Here is a 12,957-nt window from a genome sequence, read left to right on the forward strand (position 1 = left end):
CATTCGATGTTTCTTCCAGAGAGTAGCTGGAGCTTAACCGCTTTCGGTTTCAGCACGATTTCTGTATCATGCGAAGTTGGCTCAATGAGCTGGACCTCAAAATTTGCGAGCAACCGCGCTGATACTCCTCGCACAATCTGCCCGCACCCGCGTCTTGGTATCGAGGCCTGTATTTGTGATTTTTCATGTACTCATAAATGTTAAAGCATCCACACATTTGCGTTTTTGTGACATATAGATACTCGTGGACGAGGCCGCACCGGTAACTAGTAACGTGTCCGATAAGAGAGATAAACGGCCATACCACGCAAATGAACAAGGGATGTTACAGCTAATTGAATGTGTGATATTTTTTTTCGGATTCTCCACATACTGGAACTGGACACAGAAATAAAAATAAAGACAAAACAGTGGGTGAATAATAGTATGGAGATTTTCTGGAACTAAACAACTGCGTTTAGATTAGCGCGCCCCCTTCGGAGTTTGGACCTTGAATATGCAAGGTGGCGTATTGCCTGGGTATCTATCTCCAGCTGAAACCCAAGACAACTCGAGTTTCGGGTGCTTTTAGTTAGCTACATCTTAGCTAAACTAATAGGGGAAATCCCGATGATTGGGTGGTCCATGCGGAGGGGAATACCCTGTGCCGTAATTGATTTGCAACGATGGCATTGGAAGATCGTTATGGAACGAATCCAGCCCCCCAGACAAAGACCCCGGAATATGATTTAGGCCTAACCCCCCACTTCGTATAGCGCCCATGTTCAGACTTGATTGTCGATGGGATTTTCGCGCACCTTCTACCCAGCTGTTCTGTAGACCGAAGTACTCCACCTGTGGTCTTTCCAGCGGGATAGCAGACTGGCGTCTTGACATGGGTGGTGAAGGAAGTTTGGGAGACCGCGATGATGTTTCAAGACGAGGCGAACCCCTTCTTGAACTTGGAGGCGTTAGCCGTGTACCGCCTCGGCGGACCTGACAAGTTGGACATATTTTAACAAAACGAGATATTAACTCTTTTGGAACCCTTAGCAGACATCAGCCATTATGATCGGTTAAACGGCTTAGGGCCCATACCATGAGTATACCTGGCGGACTTGGGCCGATGTTTTGTCCCGACCACCATGTTGGCATTGTTGATGTGCCTTTGTCAGGATTTTGAATAACTTTTCCCGGATAGCAACCGGTTTGCCTTCATGGCAGATCATTTTCGCACCCTTGGCAGATCGTCTACATATCAGTATAAAACCCCCTTCTAGTTATGAATGGGGCTAGTTTTACGAACCTTTGAAGTGCCTCCACCGACTGCTTGGAGTTTAAACATCTTCTTGACCCAAAATCTGATCGAGCTCTTCAGTAACTGAATGTTCTCATTGCCGAGCCCTGCCCTTGACTTTTCCTTTCTTTTGTGAGAGTAACTGGGCCCAGCAAAGTATGAAACAGTGCTTACCGGAATTGAGCAGATTCGATGGCTGTATCTTTGGGGTCTATCAGGACAGTCCTTATGTTTTGGGCCCTTCTGGCGTGAATCAATGCCTTATCTTGTTTTTTTACTGACAAATCATCAACATAGCTATGAAACGCGTGGTGTAAGTTCTCTCGTTGGTTAATGCGCGCAGCAGACAACTAGACAGGGAATAACAAGGTTCTTTACCTTTTCACCAACTGGTCAAACTCCTTGACATTTGGAAACCCGTCCAGCGAAGGAATTATCGGCTCCGAAAGCATCGTGTCCTCGTTCCTGGAGTCTTGACTCTCAAGGTCCGTTTCATGAAGTGCCTCGTGAAGAGGTACATAACTGGGTGATTGAAGATATCGCGGGTGCGGCATGCATTGCGGCGGTGGATGATGCAGAGACAAATGATCAGGAATTGAAGCAATCGAATTTCCCGTCGAGTGATGGGATGTTATAGTGGTCGAACTATAAGGCAGGTTGAAATGAGTTGCATATGAATTGAAAGGGTGTTGGGTGAAATGGTATGGGGTTGCTTCATTCGTGCCAAAGTCATTGCTATCCCCATGGCTGCACGGCACGGGCAACGAGACCTGTTGGCTTAAGAAAAAGCCATCCTGACCGTCATTACTGCGCCTTCCGAAACCGCTCATGATAAGCCAAGGAGCTTCCGATGGTCTATTCTTTTTTTTTTTTTTTTTTTTTCTTTAGCGGAATCCCATATGCATGCACAGGAGTGGATTCAGGTTGGGTCGTCGGAGAGAAGACAAGCCGTTGATCACCTTTCTCAAGAAGGTTTCTTTCGAAGAAAAAAAAAAAAAAAAATTGTCGCCGTGGTGCTGGTATCCGAGTTTATTTCATGGCAAAGCAGAGGAATGTGAAGCAACGGGGTTGCACAGCCTTTCGACTGTTATTGAAACCCTATGTCCTAGACTACTAGAACCTAGGGGAGAGAGTTGGAAGGAGGGTGTCCCCGGTTTCAAATGAGACTCGAAAGAATCGATATAAAGAGTTCAGTAAAATTAAAAATCCTATGAGGGGAATTGAATCCGTTTTTTCTTTCTTTTTTCTGCCACTGAAGGAAACTGTTGGTGATTGAAGACAGGGTAAAGATTTGTATTTAAATGAATACATGTCCGAGCCCCCCAACCAAGTAGTTTCTTTTATAACGATTCCTGGCTCCGTATGCACATGAGCATGACACCCTACTATGAAAAGATGCAAGGTAACCATCAGTAAGTTTGTAACTAGGGAATCCAAGAGGGTAGAAAGAATCCCTGAATGGGGAAACAGAAGACTTAGGGTGCTTTTCCCTCCACCCAAGCACGCACTGGGCACAAATAAGCGACAAGAGCAGCAGAAAAAAGGAAAGGAAAAGAAAAGAAAAGAAAAGAAAAAAAAAAACCCCCCAAAAAAAGAAAGAAAGAAAGCAATAAGAAGAGAGCAAAAAGGAAAATGACAGGCAGAAGGATCACGGCAGCAAATAGGAGGCCAACGGTAAGAGAGGAAAAGGCTCTGTAAGGTACTCCGCAAAGAGCATAAATACAACCAAAGCAAGCTGCAGAAACAAGCGAAGACAAGACAGCTAAGGACTGAACAAACCCGACAAGGATCAAGCATCAAGAAGGAAACAAAGAAGAAAGGAAAAGAAAAAAAAAAAAGGAAAGAGAATCAATCTGCAGTCCGCAATCTTGCTGGGGTAATGTCATGGGGTGATTGTTCCATGGAGTACTCTTCTTTTATAAGAATTCCTCTAGGAAATAAAACTGACAGAGGGAAAGAAACGGAAGAGCAATAGAGATAGACAGATGTTCAAAAATCATGGTGTATATCTATATACTACTGTATGTGTACATAAGAAGAGAGAGAGGCTTCAGAGCTCTCTCACAACCTGGTTGAAGAGCTCGAATGACCGAAGATGTGGCTGTCTCCCCCCCCCCGCTCCACCAAAAGAAACCAATTATCGTCATAGGGCAAATAGCCCTGTCAAGATCGGGGATTTAAATCAATAAGCTCCATGACAAATAACTAGTAGTAGTACAAGGAGTAGTGTATGGGCTGGAGCATACAGTAAGAAGTTTACGTTTCGAACCCTAACTACTCAAGTAGAGGTACTTCAAGATAACCTTGGAAATACTAACCTCACCGTTGAATGTAGATACATAGCTAATGGGGGAAGGATCGTGATTTAAATGCATATAAATGAGTAAAGTATCTACCTATCTTTTGGTAATAGCAACGTTTCTTCTCTACGCTGTAGTTATATAGGGCCATGAGTGGGTTCCAGACACTCTGGGAGGGGACAATGACGGTTAATACTCCTCTTTTTAGGCGTCATCTCTGTAAATTCAAGATGTTACCAAGAAGTAACTAGCATAGATGTGTTTAGCACTTTTTTGTATATACTCCCATATTATTTACTGCTCACATACCCAAGGCTAGAAGCCCGACGAAAGGCACATGATGTCTGAAGCCCCATCCTTGGAAAAGGATATCTTATCGGTATTAGGTCCCTCAAAGTGAAGCAGGATACTTACTCATTGCTTGTATACAAGAGGGTCAGGCTGTTGTTGTTGTTGTTGTTGTCTTGCGGGAAATCTGATCCCCTAAAAGTGAATTAGTTCCCCTGTTCCACAATCCAAGAAGTTCAGGTAACAGTGCATAGAATCCTGAGTCTTACCATTGGTCTCGCAGCCAAAATCAATAAAATAATGAGTGGGCTTCATTCAATCCGAGCTCCCCTTTGGCAGCAACGCTAGTGCCCTACTACATACTACCTACCAGGTATACGACGATGCTTTCTCCTCCTCCTCCATCTGCCATCCAGCCTTTTCCCTAGACAACATAGACAAACACCCGCCCATTTATTTCAATGACTTTGACAGGAAGCCCATACCCGTCTTTAATACAGAGACTTATCGGAGGAATTCATCGAATGCAGGTAAGTTGGCCGAACACTGCATGATCTACACACCAGCCTCTATGCGCTCTTTCTCCATTTCCCTCGTGAGCAATTCGTTTTATTCTTCTGCAGGTCAGAGTTTCATTACCCATCATTTAATCTTCCTGGATATGCGGTGGCTTAGCACTCACTATACGGCCACTTTTCTACACTTAAGCAGACTTACTTTGGCGTATGCAGAGTAGAGCTACATACCGACATCGCAACAATGGCTAAATCCTACTCCAGGCTCCAAATACGCCTTCTTTTCTTTTTCCCTCTCTCTCTCTCTCTCTCTCTCTCCCTTTTAGCTTGCTGCTGATCTTACTGCTACAGTAATATCGCATTCTTTTCTTCGGATACAATTGACGCCTCAATGACTGAAGCACCTGCCGCATTTTCTTCTTCCTGTGCCACGTTGGTTCTGCCCGACCTAGCCTATCTTTTTGATTAGTAAATTTACTTGCAGGAGCTAACTAGTTAACTAGTTAGCACTTTCGCAAGGTCCAGTACTGCATAACCTTGGGGGCTCAATTACGTCTCGTATTCTCGATAAACTTTTCAGGCACATCCAAGCCCAAGAAGGGCCAATCCTGCCAATCACAATATCCAGAGGTCCCGATGAAATTTTCCCCGTTAAAGCGCTTGCAATCCGGTAACTCTGGCTTTTGCTTGGAAATGGAAAATGAGGCTTGCCTCAATGGTGCTGGAAAACCAATTCCACCCGGCACTGCGAATTTACATGCTCTAGAGGGGGTATGCATTGGTGGCCCATGGGGCTTATACTCGTCACCGCCGCCTGGTCGATGTGGGTGTGTTGGCGACTGACCTATTTGGACAAACACCATTGGCTCGATGCTGTGTTACTTGCAGACAGTAGTGTCAGAAACTTCGAGTCCACATCTCTCTCTCGAGTAACCTATTTACTCACTACCCATCCGTCGGCTCCCAACCCGGACCCAGCTCGGTACGTTGAATTCATGGACATTCTACAACCTAGGTGGCCGAAGTCTCCCTATATGACTAATTCCAGGTAATCACCAGTAGTATTTGAGGCGTCTCGGCCTGTAATTTGGGGGGGGGGGCGCAGACAGGAAGGATGTTCCATGCTGGTGGGCCCAGCTGCATAGAGACATACATGTCGCTATACATAAATAGATAAGTATGTAGACCGCCATATCAGGAACGTACCAGTGACAAAATCCTTCCTTTTCCTACCCAGCATCACCTGGAGTGTGCTGAGGGGACTGTGACATCAAACAAAACCTCCCTTGGAATCCTCCAGCGATGGACCTCCAATTACGACGGCTTCTTGCGGTCCGCCAATAGGAGCAAGAAGTCAATATCCGATGTACTCGACATATACTACTGCTTAAATAGGCAAAATCGTAGTATCTACCGATGAGTCAAGCTGGCTTATTTCATCACTTGAGGTCCTACACAAGATCGACGTCAGAATCAGTGTTTCCGGTTATTGAATGATCTGTGTTATCTGCGCACATATTGAAGAGAAATAGCCCGGGCAAAATAAACACTATTTTTGGTTCTAGTTTGCTGCTTCACTCATCTAGATACTTATTAAGATGTTGTGACTCGGGTATACTTCCTTCCCCCAGAAGAGTTAGTTGGTGACGACCCAGCAATGCACGACATTATCATCATCTATCTCCTCGTGCATTACCAAAGACAGCCTCTCTCTTCCTACCTAGTGTTGCAGGTGGAAATGCTCAATATTTATCATGGTCATCACGTATCAATAGCATCTCTTGCCTGAAAAAAAAAAAACTTGGTATTCTTGGATCTTTAATGTCGTAATTTCTATCTTCATTAACTCATACAGGGACGGACGGACATCCACTAACCAATAGTAGATACAACAGAAATTCAGCTGCATAATAATTATTTTCATTAGTTATTGCCATGATAGGCCCTGGCCAACACTGTCATCAAACTGGTTGCGCCACATTAGAATCAGAGAATATCAATCGATACTAGAAGCTCTAGTATATTCGTGGGTATCATAACGGGGGAGAATTTCTTTTTCCCTTTTTTTTCTTTTCTTTTCTTCTTCTTGCTCTCTTTTTTATTTTTTATTTTCTCTCTTTTTGGTTCCACGCAATCTTGGGGGGTCTGGGAGGCTCTCGAAGGAGCCTTAAAAAAAAAAAAAGGTAAACCCCAAAGCAATCATGGATTATTGAGCCCTTGAGCGCCGAGAGAGCTATTGATCCTTACCAGATCCCGGATGGCCCATCTCCAGCTGCTTCCGAACCCAGCATGATTATGATTATGATTATGATTAACCCACTTGTCAACCTTGCGTCTCCACTTTTCTTCTTCCGTATGCTGGCGTCTGATAAACTCCGGGCCAACATCAAACTCCTCGGTAATGGGCCACTCATCTGATGAATCCTCACAACTCCGGTCATCTCCACTTGCGGCAGGACAAAGATCATCAAGGACGCCAGGACCTCTTCTCCCAGAGATACCAGAGTTCTCTTTTAGGTCAACAAAGTTGGAAAAGACATCGTCCTCGTCTTGGACTGCGACAAGTCCATCTACCCCAGGTTGTGATGGTGCAAGCTTGAGCCAGCACATGCGCTGTGGATCAAACACCATTCCACCGACTACCTGCACATTTTGCATCGCTCCAAAGTTAGTAATAAGGGCGGGCGAGGACTTCGGGGACTTGGGTGAGGTAGTATCGAATCCATGGACCATATTCTCGTTCCCCTCCCAGCGGTACGAAGCAGGGTTGTACTGCATCCCATTTATGGCTATGATAATTGTCAGCTGAGGAGTTCGTCGCGGTTAATATCTGTCCAACCTTACATTTGGCTTCCTGGACACCCACACCAATGGGCTTGATTAACTGGGGCCTGGACCCTGAAATCGTGCCAGATTTGGTCCTCTTGGTCCTCACGGATACTGTGCTTGACGGCATCCGTGAAATAGTCTGCGTTTTCCAGTTGGAGTTCAGAGGGGCAAGAGCGTTACTCTCCCGACTACTCTTTGAGCTTGATGACATAGAGGCGATGCGCTGCTCCCTTGCGTTTCTGGAGGCATTGGTGTCGCGTGCAAATCTAGGAATTGACCCTTGTTGGAATGGAGTACTGCTTGTCGGAGCTTGGGGGGTTGGACTTTCTGGTTTCAATTGTATGGAGGATTGACTGAGACCCAATTTGTGTCTCAAGGCTCGTGGAGCACCACGTCCACATGGTTGTTTTACATATTTACTCTCGGCTGCAGAAGACGTAGGTAAGTCGTCGAACGAAGCTAATTCGGTCCCATCACCGAAATTTCGTCGACGGGTTGGTCGAGTAAGAGTTCGTTTAGGAGTTGTGTTCAATGTTTCTTGGGTTGCCTCGTTCGAGTTGTTGTCATAGCGGTTAGGTCGCGATATCCGGGTTATGGAGCCCTGGGAGCTGACAGTATCGCTCGTGCCATCGGAGCTCGTGCGTCGGGAATATCGGTAAGTTTTGACGCTTGCGTGATGAGACTGTTTGTCAGATGCCCCCGCAGGAATGAATGGTGCAGATTTACGGCCGGACAATCTGACGTCGGAAGCTGTGCGATCGATTGGAGTCCAAAGCCGGGGATTAGACCAAGTCGAACCATCCGGGCGATGAGGACTCGGGAGAGAAGTCGTTGAGGTAATCTGTGAATGATTCCGCATCGAGGGCATCGATCGTTTCGACCTCAAGAGCTGTCTTCCAGGGGCGGCACGCTCTCCGAGTAGCTCTTTTGCGATTCGGGTCCCCACAAGTCGTCGGCTCGGCGTAAAGGGAGGAGTTGGGGATATCGATGTGGATCCGGAGGCGGGAAGGCTGGATACGGAAGAATGGGCAACATGGCCCCCAGATCGGCGGGGGGACGTACGAAACTTCGAGAGTGGTGCGCCGCTCTCAGACACAGTTTCTAGGTGGGTCGAGTGAGGGCGATCGTGGCCTGAAAGGCGCGGAATCCGGGTCTTTGGCGATAGAGGACCGTTTGTAAACGTGAGGGTCGTTGCGGAGCGACGCGCTGGACTCCCCAAGGGCTCGCTCTTGCATCTAATGTTTGGGTTTACTGATGGTCTTCGAGTATTAAAGGACTCGTTTTCATTTATTTCGAGTCCAGAGAAAAAATCGTCTGCAGGAGGCGGCTGCTCGCATTTCTCGTGGTCGGGTTGGAGACGAGCTGCATCCGTGGAATTTGGATTCTTCCGTCTCTTCAAGCACGCCCCAAAGTCTAGAGGCCCTTCTGGAATAACAAGACCGTCAAGACCTTCGTCATCGCTTTCGCCTGTCAAATAACTTGACGCACTAGGGCTAACTACCGAAATTGAGGAGCTTGGGTTCGACCGGTGATCTCGTGTAGTGCCACCAAACCGGACACCAATACTACCTTCAGACCATTCCACATCAAAGTCTTCTGGGGTTGGGCTGGAGTCTCGCACGGGGGGTTCACGACGGCAAAGGCTGAGAAGATTATCTGCCGGAAGTTCAAAATCGTCCTCGAAGTTTTCGGCCGAGGCTTCTTCGCTAGGCCCTACATAACCAATAATACTTGCTCTTTGCGGTGGCTGGGGATTGGCTATTTTAATCGTAGGGACATCTTGGCTATCATCGATATCGTCGAGATCTAGAAAGTTATCCAGAATGGACTGGGAGGTCCCTTGGTGTGCATGAAGGTCTCCATCATCCCCAAAACGAAAAGGAGAGGTCTTCACTGGGCTCGCTGCAGTAGAGCTGAGTTGGGGAAGTGAATCAGGGAAGGGTGTATCATGGGATCGTTTTAGCTCTAGGACTGCATCTGGACCTGGTAGCTCTAGGTCATCGGACCAATCATCGATAAATTCTCTCTTCGTCTTTCTCCTGCCAAGACGTTTGATGGTGCCTCCGATAAGTGCTGACCGGGGAACGTTCGTAGGCAGTGGAATTCCCGCGTTTTTTGCGGAAGTTAGCGCCTCTTCGTTCACAATTTCATCATCATCCAGCAGCTGAACCTGCCAGTCTTCATCGCCCCCAGCAGTAGAGTCAAGATCGGAGCGAGCGGAGCGGCGAGAGGAGATAGAGTCACGGTGTCCTGATCGACGTAACGATGAGTTTGTCACTGATGTGGCAGTTGATGTGGCACGTAAGTTAATATCGTCGTTAAATTGTAGCTCGTCATCGTCGTCCCAACACTCAATTGTCCCCTCACTGTTATGTCGCACTTCAAGGGTCAACGGCGCCATGATGTGTTCTTTTTCGATGGCCGATGGCGCTGTAGGATATATCATGTACTCATAGGAAGCTTATATACTCTAGCTTCAAAGTCCTAGAACGTATGTTCACAACACTCCAAGGCTGATAATGAGTCGAGACAAAAATAGACCGTCATGCCGTGTTGCTGCTGGGTAAACTGGATTGGGGTAGTATCCGGAACTTTTTGATATGGACCAGGAATCGGAATCTGTCGGAGATGAATAGGCGATCGTGTGATTATCGAGGTTTTCTTGGTCTCGAGTGACGAGTAGATGGGGACTGTTGGGTATCGGGAGAAAAAGGGGAGCGCTCAGAGTCAAGGTTCGGACTGGATTACTCGACGAGTAGTTCCAGAGATGCCAGGGTGGTGGTATGACGTGAAAAGTCGACAGGGGGTAGAGTGTGGGAAGTATCAATAAACACGAGGTTAAATATATCGAGTTTCGTGTGAGTGCTCGTGTGTTGTGAAAGGGGGGGGAGGTGGTGGTGGCTGGAAGGATTCCCTCAGGAGGAGGGAAGAACGCTATGGATATTAACTACGCGAGCATCCACAGGCAGACCTATGAAACATAGCTAGACCGCATTAATATTGGTAAAAGAGAAGGGACAGGAAGGAAGCGGGAGTGAAAAGGGGGGTTAATATTAAATACTTACTTATAATACTTCTCCTGGTGTTTGGTTGAGGTTCAGGTAATGGTAATAATTTGATGGTTTGCGGAGTTGCAGCATTTCCTTGCCACTAGTTTCGCAGTTAGTTAGTCCATCGGTTGCCCAGACGTTCAACCTCCAGATGAGTGTGATCCGCCCAACTATGAGATGCATCTAATGGAGCTATCTGACCTTCCTCAGTCCTGACTCTGATGTGTGTTTTGGTATATCCTATTTCTGCCTAGATGAGTCTACAGCCGATCCCATGGTACGAACCTATGTGGGAGCCCCAGCCTCTATATGCAGGAGCGTCAGGACGACTACCAAACCAAGCCTCCCTGCCAGGTAGTTACACAGTGTTATTCGATACTTTGAAGGATAGCTGGCGGTGATATCCCCATGAAGATGTGGAACTTCTTGCTTTCTGAAGCACATACGTACTCTCCTTCGGAGTCAGTACTTCTTACTACCAATGGCATAGCACCAACTAGAGATTTTATCTGTCAATCAGATCCCTACTTATCAGGCGGCGGGACACTTAATGAATAGAGTGGCCGTCATTGTGGCACCCCGGATTTGGAGGTATTGCTGTCCGGGATAATCAATGAGGTCAGTTTTCCTCCGATGAAAGTCTTGATTTCAGGGGCTGACGTAGATATTCTGCCGATCTTTGAGGGAGATCTACCCTCCTCGCCACTGAATTCTTAGCTGCTGGTTGATCATTTAGGACGGAAGGAAGGAAGAGGAGTAGTTATTAAGATGAGATAACTATGTGATGTTATGTTTCATAGTTACCCGCTTCTTTTGGATTAATCGGGGATATTGGTCATTTTTTGTTCCCATGGGCAACTATAATAGAGATTTTGAAATAGTTATCCAGATATTCATGACAAGAATGGCAGTAAATTCTTCTTTTTTTTTTTCTGCATTAACTCGGATGTAATTTACTTTAATAAATCGGGAATGGCCAGATGCCAAAGCCCGGATCTGACTGCCTGGAATCGATAAGGCTGCCACACTCGTACAGGCACCAGTGCCGATAATGTTGGATAAGAACTGAGAGCTCCATCCTCACCAATTCTTTCCCCTCCTCTTCCCTCTTATTAGCATTCCCATAATGTCGCAAACAGATAGAAACGTGTCCCCCCGAGTTCTACACATTCGTAGATCCGATGAAGCTGAATCGTACGTCCTGCTCCGTGTTTCGCGCTCCGATTCCACCGCGCTCGAATTGAACATCACCGCGACAGAGGGAGAAAGCCCGTATACTACAACGCGTATGCATCCCTTTTTTTTTTTTTTTTTTTCCAGTTCCTGACCTCTATATTCAAATACTAAATACTCTTAACAGTACGACAGTCTCACCTCAAAAACTCCTGCTCCAAGAACTTCCAAGGAAGTGCCGAGGAATGGAAGGATATAGTTCTCTATGTCTTCGGTCTCCTCAAAGAACCGGCCAGGAAATCCGATCTCCTCGCTGGCATTGAAATCTCAGCTAGTATAAATGGATCCGGAGATGAAGACAAGGAGATGGTTATCACGGTGCGGAAAAGGATACAAGCTATTACTGTAGGCGCTTTCCTAAAAGGAATAGATTTGTGACGGGTTTTCTAACAATTTTTTTTCTTTCTTTTTAGCAAAGATTGGGCTCAATTACTCTTTCGCAGGATGACGAGCAAGCTATTGAACTCTTTGAATGGTCAAATATAGCCATTTCAAGAGCAGATGCCCTGGAAAAGAGCTTGGATTCGTTGCTCGATCGTTACCGTGCCGCCGAGGAGACCATCAACTTGCTTAACAGACAGCTCGAGGAATTCATCACTTCAAAAAATCAACATGAGGATCAACTCATGGCTGATTTCGTACGGCTATTGAACGAAAAGAAGCTTAAGATCCGAAACCAACAGCGCTTGCTAGCTTCCACAAATGTAGATCCTGAAAAACGTATGATGAACCACTCTATCAATTCACGTGCGAATCCAGAGCTAATTTATTACAATAGTTTCCGAGATGGAAGAAACGACGACAACTAGCCGCCTCAAGCCGAATGCGAAGAAAGGATCAAAACGCTCTGCTGCAGCAATTAACGATAGCGATTCGGAAAGCGAAGGCGGATTCGAGAAAATGGAAGTTGATAATGCCGCGCAGAAAGCTGCCGATGGCGACGAGGACGAGACAGATGATGATGACGATGGAAGATTGACGCCGCAGCCGCTGGAAGATGATGATAACACTACCTCTGACGAAGAAGGGTTTGGCTCACCGGTTGAGGCCCCAAAGGGAGACAAACCGGGACGACAGGAAGTATCAAGTCGCGTTGAAGCAAAGTCTCCACCACCACGAAGGGAGCTGCCTTTTATTAACAGAAAGGCGCAGAAAGTGCACAAAGATGCGTCTTTACAGCCGCCCCGGATTGAACGAGATGCAGATGAAACTGGAGGAGAGACGGATGATGATGAATTATAGCGCTCCGCTCTTAGCTGTACTGACTGAAATAGTAAAATACTACCCTTTAAGCTGTGACCCTTTTCTAGTTTATTCCCCAATGCATGAGCACAATGTTAAATTTGGAGGTGTCATGGATGCTTAGTTAATAGGTGCGACTTGAATATAGACCTTTTCAAGGGGAAATATGTTCAACATGCCGTCTACGTGCGATCTCCTTCCTCTACGTCAATAATGGACTCTGA

General features: G+C 46.4%; 3 protein-coding genes across 3 annotated transcripts; 1 reads left to right on the top strand and 2 right to left on the bottom strand.

The window, feature by feature from the left end:
- Window positions 1–471: 471 nt before the first annotated feature.
- P175DRAFT_0458907 (integrase zinc binding domain-containing protein) lies at window positions 472–2,106 on the bottom strand (the record flags this gene model as incomplete). The annotated part of the gene is made up of 5 exons (XM_040894687.1): window positions 472–1,027; window positions 1,078–1,217; window positions 1,286–1,340; window positions 1,451–1,573; window positions 1,655–2,106. 5 exons carry the CDS (start codon window positions 2,104–2,106, stop codon window positions 592–594), a joined length of 1,206 nt encoding a protein of 401 aa, XP_040752347.1. The 3' UTR covers window positions 472–591.
- Window positions 2,107–6,578: 4,472 nt separating this feature from the next.
- Window positions 6,579–9,609, bottom strand: P175DRAFT_0436745 (putative cytokinesis regulator (Byr4); the record flags this gene model as incomplete). Its single annotated transcript, XM_040893821.1, has 2 exons — window positions 6,579–7,168; window positions 7,224–9,609. 2 exons carry the CDS (start codon window positions 9,607–9,609, stop codon window positions 6,579–6,581), a joined length of 2,976 nt encoding a protein of 991 aa, XP_040752348.1.
- Window positions 9,610–11,331: 1,722 nt separating this feature from the next.
- Window positions 11,332–12,917, top strand: P175DRAFT_0458910 (uncharacterized protein). Its single transcript, XM_040894688.1, has 4 exons — window positions 11,332–11,544; window positions 11,619–11,836; window positions 11,905–12,211; window positions 12,270–12,917. Exons 1-4 carry the CDS (start codon window positions 11,385–11,387, stop codon window positions 12,731–12,733), a joined length of 1,149 nt encoding a protein of 382 aa, XP_040752349.1. The 5' UTR covers window positions 11,332–11,384; the 3' UTR covers window positions 12,734–12,917.
- Window positions 12,918–12,957: the final 40 nt, after the last annotated feature.

The sequence above is a fragment of the Aspergillus ochraceoroseus genome (genome assembly GCF_002846915.1).
Source record: "Aspergillus ochraceoroseus IBT 24754 chromosome Unknown P175scaffold_4, whole genome shotgun sequence".
NCBI classification, from domain to species: Eukaryota; Fungi; Ascomycota; class Eurotiomycetes; order Eurotiales; family Aspergillaceae; genus Aspergillus; species Aspergillus ochraceoroseus.